This window comes from Zychaea mexicana (assembly GCF_025766255.1).
Source record: "Zychaea mexicana strain RSA 1403 chromosome Unknown BDB00scaffold_121, whole genome shotgun sequence".
In the NCBI taxonomy this organism is placed as follows: domain Eukaryota; kingdom Fungi; phylum Mucoromycota; class Mucoromycetes; order Mucorales; family Lichtheimiaceae; genus Zychaea; species Zychaea mexicana.
The window spans coordinates 52,261-74,160 of NW_026516784.1; the positions used below are offsets into that span (position 1 = coordinate 52,261).

A 21,900-nucleotide genomic window follows, 5' to 3' on the forward strand; every position below is an offset into this window, starting at 1 on the left:
CGAAAGGGTTCGGACTGCTCGGGATGGTATCGTTGTACGATGGATGAGGGGGACCTTGAACAAGGAATGTCATAAACCTTTTCTTCTACCTGTTGAATGTTGAACAAAAATATAAACTGTCCATTAGCTTGGGTAAACAGTATGAATACCTATAATCAACGACCATCCAATCTCAGCCTACTGTTATAATACAGTATAGATTCTCTTGAGAGATAACATAAACCATTATCACATCCCTCACTCATTATCTATTTTTCTCTCCTGCAAATGCACAGACTGTACAGGAACCTATTGCCAAAACAAAAAAAAAAGATAAAGAGATCCGTATAATAAAATATTATCAACATCCACCTGCCTCGCTTCGCTCGGCTGAATGAGCCCCTTCGCTGCGCTCCGGGTCATTCAACGGATTGGATGTTTCCTGGGGGTTTCCCCCAGACCCCCAAGGTGGGGGGTTCCCCCCACACCCCCCCTTCTAAACCCGAAACTGCTCGCTTCGCGAGCTTATTGATTGCTATGTCTACATATAACCCTAAACGTTATCATTATTGCTATGACACGAAACCCTACTACAGATTGGTTTGCCAAATTCAAAAGGGACATAGAGAGTTTTGACCGCTCTTTTGCTGCTATCGACAGCTCTTACAGTAATTTGCAAGTTCATCAATACACTCGCTTTCATTAGTTATCGTAGTAGATTACTGCTGCTTGTCGTAATTAGCTGAAAGACGACAGCAGGACTGAGTTGACACTCGCGTAGTTCTATATCATATTTTTCGCATCAGATCTACTTACCAAAAAAAACAGTGAAAAGGTACGAATATTCTATTGTACGTAAAATGGTGATCAGTTAAAATAGGATAATTATAGCAAAAAAAAGAAAAAGAGCAAAAATAAGAGTTAAGATGATGGAGGTAGAGAGGCGGTGGTTGTAAAAGAAGCAGGTGGTGAATTTACGGTTTGTGGAGACAAAAGAATTTCATGGTAGACGATATTAGTAGTAAGTGGTGGGGATGTGGCGGCTGTTGACAGATCGACTGCAACCCTAAGGTTTTGAGGATTTGTTGCTCTGGATAATGCAACATATAGTTGTCCATGAGCAAAAACAGGTTCGTTGAGAAGGATGCCGACATCAGATAACGTCTGTCCCTGTGACTTATGTATAGTCATTGCAAAGGCGGCGCGAACAGGGAATTGCCGGCGGCAAAGGACGAAGGGATATTCACCCTCAGTAGTGCACATGTTGATACGGGGAAGGAAAAACTCTTCACCCGTGTAACCTTGGTCGATCCGTCTTACAGAGATGCTGTTGTCGTAAAGGCCTGATACGAAGAGTTTTGTTCCGTTGCAAAGACCGGCATCAGGATCCATATTGCGTAAAAGCACCAATGGCATACCGACCTTGAGACATAGCTCATGGTTAGGAATACCACCGGTAGTTATACTCCGTAGAAATTCAACAGGATAGCTGGCTGCAGCTGCGTCAGGATCATCAGCATCAAGTATACGATCATTGGAAGCATATGTTCTGCCTATGCCGGGGAAGATGTCATATGCTGCATCATTGATGGCATCGACGTCAGCATTTTTGGCAGCCAAGATTGCGCGACCATGATAATGCTCTGGCTGTGGCTCAGTAGAGCGAATTGATGGATAGATGGCATCAATCAATCCCATGGTATCGCTTGTATCGATCTGCCATTCTTGCGGAATCTCCACGCTTTCTTGATACGGGGCACGTCCATCACCAATAGCCAAAAGAGTGTCAGCAAAAGCAGCAGCATTAGGGCCTGCATTCCTCACGCGCATGTTTTCAGTCAAATGGAGGACTTGAACATGTCGCCAAAAAGAGGCAGATTGGATGGACTCGGCAACGATTTGAGATCGATTCCCTTTTTTTACCACCGGAAGCATCTGACGAAAGTCCCCTCCAAAAACAACAACCTTGCCTCCGAAAGGTAGTTCACGCAACAGCGGGTCCAGAGCACCCATAATGTCCCGAAGAGCACGGTCAACAGCATCAAAATTATATTTGCTGCACATGACAGCTTCGTCCCAGATGATAACTGACGCACTTGCGATAAGGTGTGCGTGAGGACCGCCAAGGCGAAGATTGCACGAAGTATAAGCATCCGCGTTCAACGGAATCTTGAAACGACCATGTGCTGTTCGGCCACCCGGGAGCAAGATAGCTGCAATGCCAGAGGAAGCGACAGGAAGTGCGATTTGATCACGGGACCGAACATGGCTCAATATAGCCTTAAACAGTTGAGATTTACCCGTACCACCTGGACCATTCACAAAGAAAAGGCGCGATGTGTGGTGATGAGTGGCTGCAGTAATAGAGTCGGTGATAGTGTCAAAAGCGTGGCGTTGTCCGTCGTTTAACGTAGGTAGCAATGTATTTAAGAGTTGCTGTTGACTCTCTACGTCATATTCACGTCGTTCGACAATCTCCAAAGCTTCTAGGCGGGGTAGGGCATCGAGTTCTGTGACAAATTGTTGCGGCAGAGACGGGAATTCTGACAGATGATGGCCAGTGGTTTGCAGACGCGTTTCGATGTCACCAAGGGTGCGCTGATACATTTGATTGATCTGATCATTGCTGAGCTCGTCTTGGCCAGCAGGAAGGCTTGCCCGTAAGGAGAAAAAGTAATCATCTGCCATTCTCTCTCGATACTTGGTCCAAAGTGAGAGCGGATCTGCTGGGGAGCAATTGATCAATATATACACAAAAAGTGCTCTAATCGCTGATGCTGATGGTGAGTATAGGCACGCCTCTTCCGTGCATCGGTCCCATTCTTGGTCAGATTCAAGAAGACCATGTGCGAGAGCAGCTTCTTGGAATGTTTCGTAAACAGTGCCATTGATCGTTCGCAATGACTCAAAGCTTGTAGGGCCACGAACGGCAAGAAGAAGGAGGCGAAGACAGTAGAGGGGCATGTTGGACAGAGAGGCATTATAGATGCGTGTCACAACATTGGCAATTGGCGGGTTCGTACGTTGTCTCCATTGGCGTGCTCGAGCATCCCATGTGTAATGAGCAGGAATATCATGGTACCGATATTGGCGTGCTCCGTTTTCTGTTTCATCACCGTCGCAAAGCTGAAAAAACGCATTTAGCTTGGTGTGAGTTGATGCTTCCCGGATGTTCGTCAGCTCATTTTGTGTTACGTCCTCACGAAAACGAACGACTTCCTCTCCAGGCAAGTGCAAATCTAGGCGCATAACAGTCGGACGGTGCATATGGACTGAAAACTGTAGAGTTCTCCATGCTGCCTCGCAAGGGCCGATATACCGAGCGTTCTGGTATTGAACCACCTCATCAATTGCTTCTTGCTCTACATCAGCAGGGGCAGGTGCGGCAGTGGTATTAGCTGTTGGTGGTGGTGGGTTGCTGATTGCTGTGGTGGTGGTGGTGGTGGTTGTAGCAGGAGCATTGTTTGCAGGCGCAGCAGAACGCATTGCTTGCAGTTGTGCTCTATCTGATCCCTTGGTGATATATTTACACAGATATTTGATCGCACGCGAGGATGTGCATATTTCCACATTGATATGTGCGTCGTATTTGTGGCTCAGATACGGGTTGTATGGAACAACATGGCTGTTGTTGGCTGTGAAGCCACTGCGTGCGAAGCGATGGCTTGCACCATTACGACGCCGTCTATATATAGGATATCCGTCACCATTGACCCTGGTCTCGTTGGAAAATGGCTTTGGATATCGTTGTTGGCACTGACCGTTCAACATACACACTGCATCAGGTTTGTCACGACTACAGGGGCCATGGATCATGCAACTTGTCACTGTACGATATAATTGAGGCTGGGTCACAGGATCAGGCAGCTCCGCACATACAAATCGATCATAATCATTGGGTGTGTGTGGGCGCTCGCTTTCATCCAGGATCAAAAGAATGTGAACGTGTGGCAACCCTCGTTTTTGGAACTCAACAGTCGCCATGTACCCAGCAACACGGCCGAAAATGCTCGAGTCGTTAATGTGATGAAGCAGCTCATCGAGTTTCATTTTAAAGACACGGGTGCACAAATCAGGTCGATCATAAGCGTGCTGGCCAGGCTCCAGCTCGGAAGTAATCTCGGGCCATTTGGGGTTGCATGTGAAGGTGATGAAGAGAGTTGGATTACCCCGTTGACGAATGATAGCAAGGCCGTCTTGAAGCATCTGCTTCATATAGCGTGGACCACCTGTAAAGGATGACGGCAAAATAATCGACCTTCCGATTTGACGTGCGTTTACATTGTCGACAACACCGCTGTACACCTCAGCACGAATCTCGCGTTGGTGCGTCAGGATATACTGTAGGCGTGATGTCTCAATGCGTGCATAATTGTCGACTATGAGCTGCTGGAATAGTCGACCGAAATGATGGTTGTAGGTCTGATGCTCTCCGTCCCGAACCATTAGCATATATGCACAATAATCCAAAAGGGTAACTGAAACGTTGTTGCCGTCATGAGAGTCGCATCGCAATCCAAGGTACCATCCGTTATCGCCGTGTGGGAACATGAGGACGTAATGGAGGGGCATATATGATGCGTGTAGAGAGCTAATTTGCTGCAGGCCGCGCTCACGATCATGGATAACGATATCATGAGGTTGTGCCGTGCCATCTACGCTGTCTTCGACAACCATAGCTGCAACCTCCGGGTGAGCCTGCACATCATATCGTCGACCCATTTCACGCGCAGCGCGGATAACCACCTGGATAGTGCCTACGGGTTGATTACGGTATGCATCTGCTGCAGCAATGAGTGTACGTGCGAACGCGTTATGGCGCTGCATAACTGCCTGAATCGTGTTGATGATATCATTGTTTAATCCCGTGAACATTGTGCTGCGTCGAGTTGTTTGCTCTTGGGTATCGCAAAAGTAAATTTGAGCGAAATTAGCGCGTGTTGGATTGTCGGCTCTAAGTGGCCCGAGACAGTGATACATGGTGCCATTGATCCGAAAAGTTGAAACACCATTTCGTCCACTCGCCAAGTTGGGATCGTGATTGGCGCGAATGGATGCGAAAGCAAACATGCTGTTATAGGCTCGGATATTGGTGTGGAAATTGGTGGCAATAGGGTCGGATGAATCGTGATTAGTGATAAGTGATAACAGCTCTTGTGGTGGTGCGCGAGGGAGGGGTAAGCGTATCTTGCCAGAAGTACAGCAAATACCAAAGCGAGGGTTGGATACAGACGATGCAACTAAGCGCTCATCAATCCACATTTTAGCGTGACAAAAAGAGCATTCGACATTCATAGACTCGAAGATATGACGACGATAGTAGTTGTTGTTAGGCGTGAAGCAAATATTGGAGCCAAATACATTTTGAGGTACAAAAGGCACCCTGCATGCAATCTGGTATTGGGCACCATGTCCAGAGGTGACATTGCGTGAATTGAACGGGCAATTAGCGTGCGAAGAACGTCTATGGTCCGGCGATCCGCAGCTGGCACATCGGCGTGCAGGAACAGGAGGAACTTCAAAAGCTGTTGGAAGATTTACCACGCCGTCATCAGCATTGTCATGCTCAAGTATATCATCTGACATTGTCTCCTCTGCAGTTGTAGTGACAGTTAAAATGTCGTCATCAAACGTTTCCAAAGTTTCTAAATATGTCTAGTATTAATAGTAGATCTAAAAAACATGGACAGGTATAATAATAAGTATACCTTCCACCATGTTATCAAGACTATCTGGACATTCAGAATCAGAAGGGTTATTATGGGTAGTAGAGCCACACCCAGAACAGCGGATAGGGTCAATATTCTAAACGAAAAGTGTTTGGCAACCACACAAAAGGTATAGCTCATAAGTACACAAAAAGCAGCTGAAGCTAAAGCAATTATACATCATTTTCAAAAAGACAGTACGTTATTATCATCATTTTCCTCAATTCTGCGTCGAACATTACGCTCATTCAGCGGACAACCGTGGAAACTTCTTCGAGAATGGGTGGTAGACCCGCAAATGCAAGTTCGAATGGGCATTTCCGTCTGGTTTTACAGAAGTGAATTAGTACTTATACGACGAACGTTTTTGCGATCTGCAGGTGAAGCCAATTATGCCCGAGATTTTTGCTCGTCTTGGTAAATGGCGGGTAACACAACGCAACACACCTCTTCCTGATGATCTCCTTGAGAACTCATAGCTTAGCAAAATAATTGGAGATTGACAACAAATTTTTAAGTTTGAACGTGACAGTAACGCGACAAAGAGAGCGGACCCTTCAAAAGTTATGCTTAAAATGGCAACGATTTCCCAATTGGGTTGATTATCTTTTAGATTATCTAAGTACCAACTTATTTTTAATAGAAGATGCACATCATCACCGGCAGCACTTGTCCATCTTTGTGATAAATATTTCTGCTTCATATGCAATTGGTTTTTACAAATACAGTTTTGTTGTTTATGATACAACTGCTATGTGCGCCTCGGATGCGGCAAAGATACAAGACGCCCCTTTCCAACAGGGTTCATATTACGTTTTGTATCAAAGTAAGAACTTGGCATAGTTTGCTCTAATAACAGAAAAGATTATCATTGCTCATCAAATACAGCTACCCTATTTGAACAAAAAGAAGGTTCGCGATTTTAAGGTTTGTTTTAGCTGTTCCCCTTGCAGTCAACGAAAATCAAGCACATTCTCTGTGGGATCAGTATGATAACCTAGCATCCACGCAAACTTTTTCTTAATGTTCCTGCTGTATTTAGCGACCGAACACATGATGGAGTTTTCCTTGCGTATTAGTGATATATTAGACGTTAAACGAGATTTTTGAATATAATATAACAAAACAAACTTTAATGCACCGAAACCAACAGTTGGTAGTTAGCGCTTTCTAAAGCAAAAGCAAAGAACAAGAAAGATAAAGATAAAGAACAGACAGCAATAAGAAATATCTATATATCTAGAGGCAAAGAGCACCACGTCCGATCATCAAGGACTGTATGCTATCGTACAAGACTACAATAATATTAAATCCATCATACTGTCAATTGCTTCCTTGTGTTTAACCATCGTATGCTGATGGCATTTGTAAATACGTTCTCGTGTCTTTCAACACTTTTCTTGAGTACAGTCATTCCTCAAGGCATGTCATAGTGAGGCTACTTTTAGCAACTGCAGATTGATGGTTGCCCTTCACTTACTGTACATACCTCCAAGTACATGAGCCTTGGTAATACCTTTTTCTCCAACGATCTAATTGCCAGCGTCATTGGAGATCATTATCGAGCCCATACTGTATATACTGTACCGTATAAACTCCTGGTACTGCAATAGTGATGATCATCACCTCACCCTTCCGCTCCTTAGAAGCTTGGAAGGGAAAGGTGATGATGTCTTTTGTCGCGCTCAGATGTGTAAATTTTCGCAATTTGCAATGTCGTCCAGAATGCCTTTCGCCTGGCACAAGACTTGTCGACGTTCAGAAAATAACTTGCTTGAATCAATCCTGACACTTGCCTAACGTTGACTATGTACAACATATACTGGTGGCCATCAACCCCCGGTCATCTTTGCCTTCGCGCAGTCTTTTCTTGTCCCCATTTTTGTTCACACCTTACAGCCAAGAATTTTCAGATGCAGCCATGATGTTCATACAAAGAATGCATTCTTTGAGTCATGAGTATATTGCTAGACCAATGTAACAAAGATCAAGTGTGATGGTCATGATCTGATATTCTCATAGGTGATGATACGTAGTATCCACTTATTACCCAGCTACTTGTATTATTCCACGATATATCCAGCAAGACACACAGAAGACGGCTTGGATCTCAAAATGGGCAAAAGAGCCCCGCACGGATGATCAGTCATGTGAGGTACCCGATTTCGAGAAAGTAGGTGATTATGGAAGGACAGATCTCTTTCCTCTTTTCTACCACTTTGCTTCCTCTTTTTCCTCTTCCTCAAAAGAGAAAGAGCGATAATGTTAGCACAAACAACAAAATGAACAATCGCAAAACGCATTCTCACTCTAAAGACCAGCCTGCAGCAAATGATCATGTACCAGGTGTTTCAGCACCACCGACTGAAATCGATCGATCCGAGTACTACACTCCTGCGTTGACTTCACGCGAGCGGCTCTCTTCTCTATCACAGTCTGGACAGCAACAACCACCGGTCGTCGACAACAGCCTTAGCAGTGGCAACAAGATAGTATCATCCACATACAGTGCAACTCGACGTCACACAACCGAGCTCCAACAAAAACAGCCACCCATAACAACAGTGACCCACGGTCAAGAAAGTAGTAGTAATCACTCTCGCGATCGAGAAGGAGGAGGAGAAGAAGAAGAAAGAAAAAGTAAGTGCTTGGCTCTGGTTTAGAAGCGATGTGAGGTTGGGTGAAGTTTGGTGTGTAGCGGCAAAAGTACATTGGCATAGCTTTCGTATGCATGCTCTCTATGGAACGGAACAGTGGGATTGAGAATGATTTATTTGCAGATCCCAGCAATGGCAAAGAAGCGATTGCGTTGAAAGACGAACCAAACAAAAGAACGCCAGTGATGGTCACGCCAGGTAACAAAATAATTAGAATTAAAGTGTGGGAAAGGAGAGTGAAGGGCTTAAAAAACTACCAAAGCTTAATCTCCACCTCTTCATACCCGACAAAATAAGAATCAACCCTGTCGTCAGATATATCGTGTTCATCCTCGATAGAACTTGTAGAGAACATCGAATTTCCATATATTGATGATGGAACGCCTGATATACTACTGCGTCAGGAGCCTGAAACGGTCAAGGTGGAGAGACCAAAGGGATTTCGACCGTTTGTGCGTGCCAATAGCATGAGCAGCAGCAGTGGCAGCGTTGCTACGGTAACGGTCAACAGCATACGCAGAAAGGTACAGATGGACTTGTCAAAAAGTAGCAGCAACAGCAAGCCAATCTATTTTTTTTCTCTCTCAATATAGAGAAAGGGACCATTGTACTGCTTAACAGTGAATCTCAAGAAGACGTATGAAATCATTGACCCTGAATTCGGATATACCGGACGATCCGATCCGCGTCGCGTCCTTACACGTCCATCAAAGCCTGCCAAAAATGACGGTTTCGACAATGAAAACAGCGACTATATCATTCGAGTTCATGATGTCTTGGGCGCTCCAGGAAATGATCAGTAGGTGGTACCGACTTCTCGTTCTCATAACTTTCTCTTTTTTTTTTTCCATGTTTTGATAAAATCTGCCATAATTATTGTTATTAGGTATAGAGTCATCGATTTGTTGGGAAGCGGTACGTTTGGCCAGGTGGTCAAGTGCGAGCATCTGTCGACACATGAGTTTGTCTCTGTAAAGATTATCAAGAATAAGCGAGAGTATAGGCTCCAAAGTGACTTGGAGGCTGGGATTTTGAAGCAGGCAAGAAATACTATATTTCACGCAAGTGAACAAAGAGCCAGGCTTTTCTTTTTGCTTATTTTGATGTGATGGCGGTTCTATATCATCCACTCTAGTTACATCGAAAACTCCAGCCTCGGGATCGCGAGTATATATTGAAGCTTCACGACACCTTTGATCACAAGAACCATCTTTGCATTGTGTCCGAGCTGCTTTCGTTCAGTTTATACGATCTGTTGATACAAAACAAACTCATGGGGATGCCTCTCCATCTTGTGCGCTCGTTCAGCATACGAATCATTGAAACATTGGGGCTACTAAGAGAAGCAAAGTTCATTCACTGTGATCTCAAACCTGAGAATATTTTATTGAAGAGGTAAAGCATAGAATGGAATTTTGCTGGGAGTAATATAGAGCTGCTGCTGATGGGGTTGGTGAGTACAAAAGATGCTCATCAGAAATATGTGTTTGATAGCGTGGATTCATCCGAGATCAAGGTGGTGGATTTTGGTGCAGCGTGTCATGAAGCGGGCAAGAAATACCTTTATATCCAGTCCCGATTTTATCGATCACCTGAAGTCATTCTCGGGTTACCGTACAGTTATCCTATTGATATGTGGTCTGCCGGATGTGTGATTGCTGAAATGTTTCTTGGAGTGCCTTTATTTCCTGGCAGTTCTGAACACAATCAACTTCGAAGGATTATTGATATGCTGGGGTAAAATTAAATAATTATTTGTGACACCAGAAAAAGGAAAAATGCTTACAATAATTTTTAAATTTTCTAATTAAGATCGCCACCGCCGGATATGTTGCAACGAGGCTCTAAAACGAAGCATTTTTTCAATCAAAAAACGGTAAACGATCAAGACAGACCTACGATATATCGAATGAAGAGTCAGGACCAGTACAGTCGTGAAAAAAATATCGTCAGTGTGCCCTCAAGACAATATCTGCCGGAGATGGGGCTGACCGATCTCATACTCAACTACCCGAATCCATCTTTGTCTTATGCAGATGACGATAGAGATCAAGGTTTGTGTCTCTTATATATATTTTGTGATACACCATGTCTTGTTGTGTGCTTGAGGTCCATGTAGACGGGAAGTACGTAGCTACAAAAGAGATTTATCTATATTCTTGTTTATGACAGAGATTAAACTACGTCGGTCCCTGGCTGATTTCCTAAAGGGATTACTTACGGTTGATCCAGAAATTCGGTGGACACCAAAACAAGCACGAGAGCATCCGTTTATAACCGGGGAGCCTTATACGGGTCCTTATGTTCCCGTCAAAGAGTTAAGCAGGAATACTAGTACAGATAGTGCCAGCAGCAGTGGTGACAAGAATGGCAACAATTGTACAGCAGCAAAATTTACAACCCTGAAGGCAGTTGCAGAAGATGCTCTAAAGGGGGATATCACTGCCACCACCACCACCACTACTGAAGCTGTTACTCACTCCAATACCACTATAAAGACGAACGAAGGTATACTTCCGCGTGTAACAGCAGCAATAGCAGAGCAACAAAGCCAGCAACAGCAACGACCTCATCAGATGCAGCAAGAGCTGCCGGAAAAGCAGCCAATAGCAACGACAACTAAGATACCCGTTACCTCAGTAACAACGCCAGCACAACCACCAGTATTTGCACCAGCGCCTGTCAAAGGAAAGGTACTAGCACGAGTTGCTACCTCACCACAGCGGCAGGATCCTAAGGCCGCACCAGCATCTGCTACTATCACTACTGGAAATGCCCAACAACCAGGCCCAACGCCTATCTTGTTGAACGGAAAAAAATCCCAGCTGTATCCAGTAAACGGCAATCGGATGGCAAATACACTCGGTGGAGGGGATGGCGGTCACAACAAGCGCAACATCATTATCATGCCAGAGGCTACCACAGCCGCAACAACACTATCAGCATCAGCATCCTCGTCCACACATGGTCACAGTAGCTTTGCTGCTGTTAGTAATCCTGTCATCGAAACCTTGCGGATGCACTACAAACATGATGGCTCACCTGCAGGCGCAGTCTGCCTGACCTCACCACCGATTCTGACCACTACAGCTACAGTCACCACTGATGCTGTTAACAACAACAACAACAACAACAACAACAACTATGACTACAGTAATATTAAGTATACCAATAACAGCAATAACAATGATAATAGTAGTAGTAATAATCATAGTAATGGCAACAAAAAGAGCAATCACAGCGAACCGGATATATCGAGACGGGTCAAGATTGCACCGTATGTCAAACTTCGTTGTGGCTCGCATGATTCATTTCGGATGCCGGATGAAATCCACTATAACTATGGATCGACGACGACTGGCACTGTGAGAGCGACAGGAGGAGCAGGAACAGCGACGACTCTGCTCAGTGGACTCTATCAGCACGACAACGCGAGTCGGGTCAAGTTGAATAGCGTTGACAGCACTGGAAGCCGGGACAACAGTGACACAAGTGACATCACGCCGAGCAAAAGCAGAATGGCAGCAAGACATGCTGGAGAAGCAGCAGGGGGGCTGTTGATGATGCGGGACAAGAAGCAAAAGAAAAAGGGCTCTTGAAAAAAAAAAAAAGAGATCTACGTTACACGAATCCAATGAAAAAGAGTTGCGGGATGCCAAAAGAACTTGTAAATTATCTTTATTACTATTTGTATAGCACATGGTTTATTGCTCCTTTGTGGATCGTGCTTTTCATGATGACGCTGCTGCTGCTGCTGCTGCTGCTAGATCGCTGGGCTGGGCAGGGCAGGGCAGGGCCAAGAGGGAGACAAAGAGAGCCAGTGGGGGGGCCGTGGTTACCGTTGACAAGGCAACGTAGGTGAAAGATGTCAAACGTGCGCTAAACCAGACCAGGTTAATACGGGTGTGCTTGGATTGGTAAGCCCCGATTTTAAAAATAATCCCTATTTTTATATCACCAGCCAAAAAAAAAAAAAAGAGCGGCCTTTTTATTTGCAGTAACAGATAATATGAATGGTCGATCCGAGAGAGAGACGCTGTGTGTTCCATTACCTGTAGCCTGGTCCCTCCATCCTCTCTCTCTCTCCCTCTCCCTCTCTCTCTCTCTCTTCCTTTCAGTATACCAAACTGACCGCCTCTCTTCCTTTCTCTTGAACGTTCCTCTCTATCTCTCTCTCTCTTTCTTTCTTTCCTTAATCATTCTACTTGATTATGCTAGATCCCACATTAGCCGATCCTTCGCCTACTGCCAAACCAGTAGCGACGAAGAAAGGGAATCAGCAGCAAGGAGGTACCGGCATTCCGGATTTTGTCAAGAAATTGTTTTGGTAAGACAATTTGCCCCAATCTTCAGCCGTGTCGAATCGTGGCAATACACCCTCCCTCCCCCCAAAAGAAAAAAAAAGACCCTGTTTTGGACAACTCCAAGTAACTGAGTAAGAATAATATAAAAAGTAAACTAAACTAAATGTGCCTGTATACAACAACAACAACATAGCATGCTGGAAGAATGCATATATCCTCACATCTTTTCGTGGAGTGCAAAGGGAGATACGTTCGTTGTCAAGGATCCAAGCGAGTTCGCCAAAGTGATCTTACCGAATCACTTTAAGCATTCCAACTTTTCCAGCTTTGTCCGTCAGCTCAACAAGTACGACTTTCACAAAGTACGGAACCCTGATGATCGACGTCGTCGTGTGTACGGTGACCAGGTAAAAATCTACGGCTTCAAACGGGGTGCTCGACTCGTGGACAGACATTCTCCACTCGCTTTCGTGTTGTCAACCTTTTACTTACAAAGATAGCTCTACAAAACAGGCCTGGGAATTCCAACATCCCAATTTCAAGTACAACCGAAAAGACCTCCTGGAGGGCATCAAGGTAAAGTAGCCTAGAACATCCTGATCGTGCCGAGTATTGTTTGTTTTTCTCAATGTCCCCTAGAGAAAAGCAACAGGCAAAGCAGCAGCAGCAGCTGCACCACGCGCGGCTGGTAGCGAAGGAGCATCGGATGCATCTGACAACAACAACCGCGGGTCGTCGCCATCGTCCTGCACGAAGCACGAACTCAAGGAAATCGCCGTCAAACTTCAAGAACAGATCCAGCAACTCCAGCATAGCCAGACCAAAATGGGTGCTCACATGCAAGCATGCGACTTAAAGTACAATGCAGTGGTCGATGCGGTTGAGAAATTCCGAAGCAACATGGCTGCTCAGGAAACATTAATGCGCGATATCATGCAGCATTTAATGGCGACTTTTAATGGTACGAAAGCGCAAACGCGGGAGAGAGAGAGAAAGAGAGAGAGAGGGGGGGGGGAGAAGGAGAGGCGTTTTCTTTTGTCAGTCAAGTGTGGTGGAACATCAGTAATAAAAATAGTAATTGAAATGTGGATATAAACAGAGAACAGCAGCGAGAGTCCGCCACCCGACATGCAAAAGCTGTTACAAACGTATAACAAAGTGTCACAAGCGAATAGCGATCAAATGAACCGGATATCAAAGCTCGTGGAGCACGTGCAACACGACACTGCAGCAATGGCACCACCGCAAGCAACAACAACAACAACTGCTATTACTACTACAGCAGCATTACCATCATCATCAAGCAGTACTGCCACTACCATTCCGTCGATGGCCCCTGCCCCTTTTACTTTTGCAGTTCAGAACAACGCAAGCAGCAGCAGCAGCAGCAGCAGCACTAATAGTAATAACCCATACCTCTCATGCCCAACACCGTCGATTCCTCAGCCAATGCCCTTGAAAGTCGCCATGTCTCCCTCGCTGCGAAGGAAATCCAATATCCTCCCGGGCTGGTCAATACCCCCTCGCGTGCTGCTGGTCGATGACGATCTGATCTTTCGCCGCCTCTCCACCAAACTGCTGCAGGTAGCAGGCTGCACCATTGACGTTGCTGCCGATGGTCTGGAGGCAATCACAAAGCTCGGATCCGGATCCTACGACATTGTCTTGATGGTATGCCTTTTTTGATAGAGTCTACATGGATGAGAAAACCTCACGATGGGGATGTTGTGTGGCTTTGCTCACCCCAACCAATAAACACATGTAGGATATCATGATGCCCAAATTGGATGGCATTTCGGCCACACGGAACATTCGGCAATATGATACGTGGACCCCTATCATTTCCATGACATCCAACACGACGGATCGCGATGTCCAGGAGTACATTTTGAGCGGCATGACCGATGTACTACCCAAACCATTGGATCAGCGGACGCTGCGCAAGCTGTTGGAACGCTATTGCGCCCATCTCAAGGCGGTTCGCCAAGGCTACTACGGCAGTGCGCTTGAAGGCACACCGCATGCCATTGAAGCTGCTGCTGCTGCTGCGGATGACAGTCATGGCAAGGGCAAACAGCCCATGATTGCCACTCCACCTGTAATAATATCAACCTCGTCTTTTCTCGACTCAATGCAAACTGACGCAATACAACCACTGGAACATCAACAACAACAACAAGCACATAATCATCATCATACTCATCATCATCATCAGCTACAACATCCGCATCATCATCAAGCACCGCAAGATAGCTCAAGCCATCGGTGGCAGGTCTTTGTAAATAACGCACACTTTGTCCCCACTGCTGCTAGTGCTGCAATGTCCCACCCGCCGCCACAGCTAACACAGTTGGACGACGACGACAACGACGACGACGACGAGAGTCGTGCGTGGAAGAAGCCAAAGTTGGCAACTACTATTAACAACGAATGAGTCAAAGGACCAACAGCAAGAGGAATGAATAAAAAGACGTTTTACTACTTGGCTCATGCATCATAGTTAAGATAAAGGCAGCAGGGCAATAAAAGAAGGCTCCTTTAAATCATTGCTTTTTTGCCCCAATAAGCACGTACACACCACACACACACACACACACAACATGTACGGTTGATTTTGAAACAATAACAACCATGAAATTGCTGCTCTATTTGGGTGCTGCACCACCCCTCCCCCCCCTCCCTCCCTCTCGCTCCACTCCCTCTTTCTCTATTTCTTTCACGCTCACTCCACACATCTCTCTCTCTCACCCACACTCACACCACACAGAGTAAGCGCCCCACCAAAATCGCAGCCCCGTCAGCCGCGACCTTTGATTTTTTTTTTTTGTTTTATTTTCTTTGATGCGGTCGTCTCTCGAAACTTTGTTCTTTTCTTTTCCCTTTTTTGACTCATTGCAAAAGTTAGCAACAGACAGAAGCGAATGACCAACACCAATGCAAACCTAGTGATCGCACCATTGTCGTCGTCTACTGCCGCGAATTCAGGTGTCGCTCACCCCAACGAAGCACTGCCTGGCGCTGCTGCTGCTGCTGCTGCTGCTGCTGCTCAACAACAACAACAACAACAGACAGGTGACATTGTGTTTGACGATGGTCAAGGCGATGATGAAGACGAAGATTCAAAACCATCCCCATCACAGCCTACCAAGAATAAACACGCTGGACGACGCAAGATCAAAATTGAATACATTACAGACAAGACACGTCGGCACATTACCTTTTCCAAACGTAAGGCTGGAATCATGAAAAAGGCAAGTGTGTACTCTCTACCTATGTGTGTGTGTGTTGTTGTTGTTGTTGTTGTTACTCTATTTACGCTGTTGTACTGCCTCCTTAAACTAACTCCTTCTTGAAAAAAAACAAAGGCCTATGAGCTGAGCACATTGACAGGGACTCAGGTATTATTGCTTGTCGTGTCTGAAACAGGGCTTGTGTATACGTTCACCACGCCAAAGCTACAGCCGCTGGTAACCAAACCGGAGGGCAAGAATTTGATCCAGGCTTGTTTGAACGCACAGGATTCACCGGTGGAACAGCAGTCGTCTCCTTATGTAGGTTTATGGAACAATAAATTGTGCATTGTCGTTATTCTTACTGGGAACCCTATTTTCCATCCGTTTTTGTAGTAAACGCCCCTCGCTTTTTGATGGTATTGTTAATATTACATAGGATCTTCGTCAGGGATGGCTCCCACGTTGATAACCAGTATCCTTGATACATACACTTTCTGACAATACACATCCCACCCTCCCCTTCCCCCACCCCACCCCACCCCCAACATCACACACGGTATATACAACACTCCATGCGCGCAGACGATCAACTCTTCTTTGACAACGACAGCAGCAACAGCAACACTACGGCAGCCACACAAACACAAAGCATCTATATATTATTATACCAGGATCCCATTCTTTTTCTTCTTCATTTCGTTCAACCAACTTTCCCCTCCCCACTCTTTTTCTTTTTCCCCACATAAAAAGATCCTCAGCTTGATGCAATTATGTACAATTTGTCTCGTTAATCATGACTGCTATACTAATACAGCCATTTTGTGGACTGCACATTGTGAACAGGGGCGGGATGATCATGATGGTACGTGTGTAGAGCGACGCAGAAAAGGAAAACGAAGATTGAAAGCTAGTATACGTAGGGAGAGCATGTGACAAGATCATGCGTCTATTTCCGGGTGCACACAACAACAGATCGTCTGAGATAAAGAATCTCATGTACGAGATGGTGATGCACCAACCCATACAATAATATGCATTCATCAAATTGCATCATAATCCATGGGGAGGCAAATATTATTGGAGTTTTGCTAGGATTGCATATATATATATATATATATATATACAATCATAGATACTAAAAGACGTTGAGAGGAGTCTCTTTGAGCGATGTGAGGTTGTGTCTACCGTTCCCAAAGCAGTACAGTAGAGCAATCAGATGCTCGTGGACGTGTGTTACATTCTTAAACTTGCTGTCACCGTTGAAGGATTGACTCTTGGCCCTGATCGATGAAAACATTGCCTTTCAGGCCAATATCGCGCTTTTCAGTCCCTGGGACAGCAGCAACTTGAGGCTGCCCAGACTTTTCTTCTACAATGTCAATCTTTGGTTCTTTGGATTGCCATCATACTATCTCGCGATTGCACAAATCCAAGTCGGTTGGAGCCCAAAAAACTCGTATTGGAATTCTTCGCTGGAATCAACAATCGCATCTTTTAAATTTCTTGGGAAGCATAAATGGGATCACAGAAGCCCTTAGTTTTCGTACAGTCAGTCTCGACTCCAAGTGGGGCGGATTTAATTTATTAGTACTTTACCAGCAGTGTCTTTTTTTGGCTACTACTATCCGGAAGCATTGATACTCCAAAGAAAGACCGAATATTGCATGGTTGATGGAATCCAGTTGTTCATATATACGAATTGACTGCCACTAAGAAATCAAGAAGAATCACAATTGTTAAATAAGCGATGGAAACACACAAGAACACACACGATATATACGCTCATTCCAAACCTTGGCTGATCATTAGCTTCACCAAACCCTACCCACCTCCAGATTTGTCATCTGTTCCAGAATTCTCTGATCTTGTCATATGGCCCACTGGTTTTATTTCGTTTCGCCAAATACAGCCATGTAGCTTTGATTGTGCATTAACAATAAATCTATCGTAGTATAACAATTGGATACTTATGGATGAAGAATAGAATTACTTGGTGATACGACAAGGTATGCGTCCAACAAGTGAATATCGACTTTTGTCTTGTTGAAGCTAACCGACGGATGTCTGCTGTTTTGACATAGGAAACCATGTTGTCCAAAATCCATGTCGTAGAGCAAAGCCTACAAGTACTTTACAAAAGAACTCATAAACGCCCAATAGGCCAGAGTATATGGTAGGCAAATCATCCTACATGGCATAAACCACATTGAAAGGGTAAGATCATTTTGCTTGATCGGCCCATATCGTTACACAACTGAATACATATGTACAGAATTTAAAATCCAAGTCTTTTTTCCAAAACAAAAGTTAAGGAAAGCTTAGAGTCTATATTTGTATATTACGAATTAGTATGTCCTGGATATGAGTTAACTTTGCAAATGCAAAAGAGTATACTGTGATACACAAAGTGCATAGAAATATAAAGTATATTGTGGCCGTAGGATGGAAATGCTCTTTTTTTATATCAAGAAATCTGGTATGTCCTTTTGAATTGAATTTCTTCAAGAACCGATTTTCCGTCTTCATAATACTATATCATACCATCAATTTAGTAGCTGATAGTACTCTATACAAGAACTTTGCACATCACTCATTATTCTTACCGGAAAGTTATAGTCCAACGCAGCCTTAGCATACTCTTCTGCTTCCATCCATTCTGATTTATTCAGATAATATCGAGCAAGGAATAATCCTGCCTCTGCGATCTCTTCGGTATCTTGCTATATAATCACATGTGTGTTTGAGAGCTTTTTCTTCCAATAAAAAAATATCACTCCCTGGTTGCTTTTCCCCCATCTCCTCCTTTCACACCAAACTTACCCCTTCTTCCACATATCGATCAAAGGCACGGCGATAATACTCCGCTGCTGCACTGCTTTCGCCCAATTTATTATACGTCCGTGCCAGTTGGATCATAACCCTCGGCTTTGCTTCTTTATCGCATGCTGCTGCCCGTTTATACCACTTGATCGCTTCTTGGTCTCGCTGTAGCAGTTCATAGCAATCACCGAGTGCTTCCCACATGCGTGCATCGTTTGGTCTAATCAATAACCAAATGTCAGAAAGTAGAAATAACTACACACAAGTTGGTTTGGGTTCGCAGCCCTTTATTCCGACTATGCGTACCTTAACTCTGTACTTTTCTGGTAATAATGCGTCGCGTAAAATGGCAAACCGAGAATTTCATATGCTTGGCCAAGACCATACCATGCTCGATAATCACGGCTATTTAGATCTTTTTGATCTGTTAATCACATAGGCTATCGAAGGAAAACCAATTATACCCAATAAAACATAGACTAAAACCATATATATCTCACCAATTGCCCGACGATAACATTCAATTGCAGCGTGCATGTTCTTCATTTCAATATGATCATGTCCAAGTAGCGTCCATGCAAGATGGTAGTTGGGATTCAAGGCTAATGCGCGCTTAAAATATTCTACCGACTCTGGGAGTTCGCCTCTTGCACTGTGATAATTGGCTGTAATATGATCAAAGACAAACATTAATAGCCCATACACAAAACCCGTATCAGGGAAATAGAGTAAACCGACATTTTTTTCTGTTTTAGTACATAACTTTACCTACTATACAGCATGTTTCTGGGCGATATTTGTCTATTCTCGTACATTGATGTGCAAGTACACTGAGTTTCGTACGAGATCCTTGGAGATACAGCAAATTTGAATATATATCCATGTCTTCTAATCGACATGGATTTTCTTGTCGTATTTGATCAAATAATGCTTCCGCTTCATTATAATCTAAGCCAACAGGAAAACTCAAACATTTTAGTTTTTCTTTTTTTCCGTTATCCTTCTCTAAACCATAGTATGTACAAACATTGTTCTTACCAAACATATCGTAAAATGCTGTTGCTAATTGTGATTTGACAAAAATGCTATTCTCGAAATGGTTTAGAAGGGGAGTCATAAAGTTCCAGAATGTTTCATGTGATAAATTGATCTCTAGTGCTCTGCGCGCAAAGAAAAAGCTTTTGATGATACTATTGGGCATTTGTTCGTTCAACACTTGCTCTAGATCATGAAACTATTATATCACAGTCTTTCACGGTTAGAATTTTTTTCTTTGTCCCCTCTGTCACATTCATGCAAACCCAGAATCCAGCCAAAAAGATCAAACCTGTTTTCTACTCGTAACAAGTGCACCCAGTTCTATCCAAGCCGACCAGTTGTACTCGTACTTTTTCAGCGAAGAAAGTAATGCAACAGCTGCTTTATCATTGAACTCGCGCTTCCGTAATACAGTTCCGTATCTTTCATGATACAAAGTAGTAATTTTTTTTAGGAGAAGGGTTCGATCATGTTGCCACATCGAAAAAGTGCAGTAAGCTTACAAATAGAGATTGAAAGCATCCAACTTGTCTTGGTCATGATACTGCTTTAATTCCTTGTAGATAGCATCGAGCTCGGCATTTTTCGCATGTGAGTTTTCGGAAACGTCTGAATAATACATGCATCCAATTGTTTAAAACATCAAGCCAATACTTACAAGTTCACTACGTTGTTAAACCCCTCGTGCTATCTATCCATCATTGCCAGCTAAAATAAATGAATGTCTACCTAACATATCGTGTATCCGTTCATTTTTACGCTTTTCGCCAGCCTATACGCAGACCCATCCATGAGAACATCCATCTTCAGTAAGGATCCACGATAATAACCATCTCGATCACATCCTAACCCCCCACAATTCACCTTTTTACTTACCAGAAACTTTGCATATAATCGTAGAAACATCAGCCGCGGATGTGTATAATCTTTCAAGATAAAGGCCACATTATCATACTGCTGCATTCGAAATAACGCACGCGCATATTGATATTTATTGTACTCCTTTTCCGAAAGTGGTTTTAACGACGACTCATAATCTGTACAAACAAGTGCTGTTTCGGCGAGATCGGGCGGTTGTTCGGACGCGATTCCGTCAAGAATCTCTGTCGCCCTGAGAGAGAGAGGACACGTTTGATTAGTTAAAATCAAACGACAAGGAGGAGGAAAATTCATATTTCGAATGCCTCTTTTTTGATTTACCATTGCGCGGACAGTGTCAAGCACCGTTCGCGACAGACTAGAATAGCCTGTCTTAATTGAGAGCGGAACCTGTCAATGTCGTTATCACTGAGTTCTCGGCTAGGTCGTAGTATCTCTGTCATTCTTTGATCTTTTCACGGGAAAGGGTGGAGGGAGGAAAAGGTGAAAGGACCAACTTTTTTTTAAATATGCGCGTTTTGACCTAGAGACTGACCATAATGCCGTCCTATAAGTGGAAATTATTTACCTAGTAATCGGAAGTCCTGTCGGAAGGCTCGCAAGAAGCCCTTTCTAATTACAATGCTGGCCTCAAAGCATACAATACGCATGATACGACTGGAGCAATAAGTATAGCTTACCAGTATACAGTCGGGGGAGCCCTTGGTACATTTCTTGACCTTAACTTATAATATGAATATGTAATAACATCGTTATGGTTGGCGCCCTGACCTCAGTAGCTAAGGTTCCCTAGAACGGCAAATTCTACGGGTATGGTTTCGAGACACAAGTTCTGTTCCTTAGATATTAAGCTAGGGTAGTTCAATGTCTGATATACATCTCAACAGTATGATTACTTATTAACTCCATCAACCTCATTATAGAACAGACCAACAGGACATGAATCATAATGAAAATAAACAACAAAAAAATAGGAACGAAGAGGAAAGTAATGCTCAAGTCATTGTCTCTCCCAGTTTCAGCAAATTGTGTTTTTGCTAATGTAATGATTATTTCTTATTTTAGTTTAAGTAGTCTACAAAGGATTGATAACAGCAATGTTAAACGAGGCAATAGATGGAACCTTTGAACACTTCTTTAATCAAAGCATGATGTCGTTCTATCCCATGTAATTACTACTTCTTGTATTATTATATTTTTCTTTATACTTATATTAACTTGATATTTAATATTATAAATTAAGTATTTAGGAAGAAAACATAAAGTTCAAAGAATATGACTT

The 21,900-nt window shown here is 43.9% G+C and overlaps 4 protein-coding genes across 4 annotated transcripts; 3 read left to right on the top strand and 1 right to left on the bottom strand.

Moving 5' to 3' along the window:
• The first annotated feature begins 7,893 nt into the window (after positions 1-7,893).
• Positions 7,894-12,171, top strand: BDB00DRAFT_850814 (kinase-like domain-containing protein). The gene is made up of 9 exons (XM_053125465.1): positions 7,894-8,327; positions 8,468-8,542; positions 8,642-8,868; positions 8,938-9,143; positions 9,231-9,384; positions 9,480-9,739; positions 9,839-10,081; positions 10,157-10,398; positions 10,517-12,171. The coding sequence occupies exons 1-9, from the start codon at positions 7,970-7,972 to the stop codon at positions 11,941-11,943; spliced, it is 3,192 nt and encodes a 1,063-aa protein (XP_052974220.1). The 5' UTR covers positions 7,894-7,969; the 3' UTR covers positions 11,944-12,171.
• A 275-nt stretch (positions 12,172-12,446) lies between these two features.
• BDB00DRAFT_850823 (uncharacterized protein) lies at positions 12,447-15,242 on the top strand. The gene is made up of 6 exons (XM_053125466.1): positions 12,447-12,671; positions 12,842-13,055; positions 13,162-13,224; positions 13,288-13,609; positions 13,748-14,319; positions 14,414-15,242. Exons 1-6 carry the CDS (start codon positions 12,556-12,558, stop codon positions 15,080-15,082), a joined length of 1,956 nt encoding a protein of 651 aa, XP_052974221.1. The 5' UTR covers positions 12,447-12,555; the 3' UTR covers positions 15,083-15,242.
• A 327-nt stretch (positions 15,243-15,569) lies between these two features.
• On the top strand, positions 15,570-16,638 carry BDB00DRAFT_890072 (uncharacterized protein; the record flags this gene model as incomplete). The annotated part of the gene is made up of 2 exons (XM_053128467.1): positions 15,570-15,905; positions 16,014-16,638. The coding sequence occupies 2 exons, from the start codon at positions 15,570-15,572 to the stop codon at positions 16,272-16,274; spliced, it is 597 nt and encodes a 198-aa protein (XP_052974222.1). The 3' UTR covers positions 16,275-16,638.
• Positions 16,639-17,984: 1,346 nt separating this feature from the next.
• Positions 17,985-21,159, bottom strand: BDB00DRAFT_83688 (anaphase-promoting complex subunit 8-like protein). The gene is made up of 12 exons (XM_053124516.1): positions 20,940-21,159; positions 20,616-20,850; positions 20,469-20,511; positions 20,243-20,348; positions 20,029-20,161; positions 19,740-19,935; positions 19,470-19,649; positions 19,202-19,366; positions 19,008-19,116; positions 18,702-18,921; positions 18,485-18,601; positions 17,985-18,411 (listed from the first exon to the last, which is right to left on the bottom strand). Exons 1-12 carry the CDS (start codon positions 21,059-21,061, stop codon positions 18,346-18,348), a joined length of 1,692 nt encoding a protein of 563 aa, XP_052974223.1. The 5' UTR covers positions 21,062-21,159; the 3' UTR covers positions 17,985-18,345.
• Positions 21,160-21,900: the final 741 nt, after the last annotated feature.

Bases quoted from the DNA above. Each gene is read 5' to 3' on its own strand.
- BDB00DRAFT_850814 (XM_053125465.1), top strand. From the start codon at position 7,970: ATGAACAATCGCAAAACGCATTCTCACTCTAAAGACCAGCCTGCAGCA. The intron at 9,385-9,479 runs GCAAGAAATACT...CATCCACTCTAG, and splicing joins AGGCTGGGATTTTGAAGCAG to TTACATCGAAAACTCCAGCC. The intron at 10,082-10,156 runs GTAAAATTAAAT...TTTCTAATTAAG, and splicing joins AGGATTATTGATATGCTGGG to ATCGCCACCGCCGGATATGT.
- BDB00DRAFT_850823 (XM_053125466.1), top strand. From the start codon at position 12,556: ATGCTAGATCCCACATTAGCCGATCCTTCGCCTACTGCCAAACCAGTA. The intron at 13,056-13,161 runs GTAAAAATCTAC...TCTACAAAACAG, and splicing joins GTCGTGTGTACGGTGACCAG to GCCTGGGAATTCCAACATCC. The intron at 14,320-14,413 runs GTATGCCTTTTT...AAACACATGTAG, and splicing joins CCTACGACATTGTCTTGATG to GATATCATGATGCCCAAATT.
- BDB00DRAFT_83688 (XM_053124516.1), bottom strand. From the start codon at position 21,061: ATGACAGAGATACTACGACCTAGCCGAGAACTCAGTGATAACGACATT. The intron at 20,162-20,242 runs GTAAGCTTACTG...GTATCATGAAAG, and splicing joins GATGCTTTCAATCTCTATTT to ATACGGAACTGTATTACGGA. The intron at 18,602-18,701 runs GTAAGTTTGGTG...GTGATTATATAG, and splicing joins ATCGATATGTGGAAGAAGGG to CAAGATACCGAAGAGATCGC.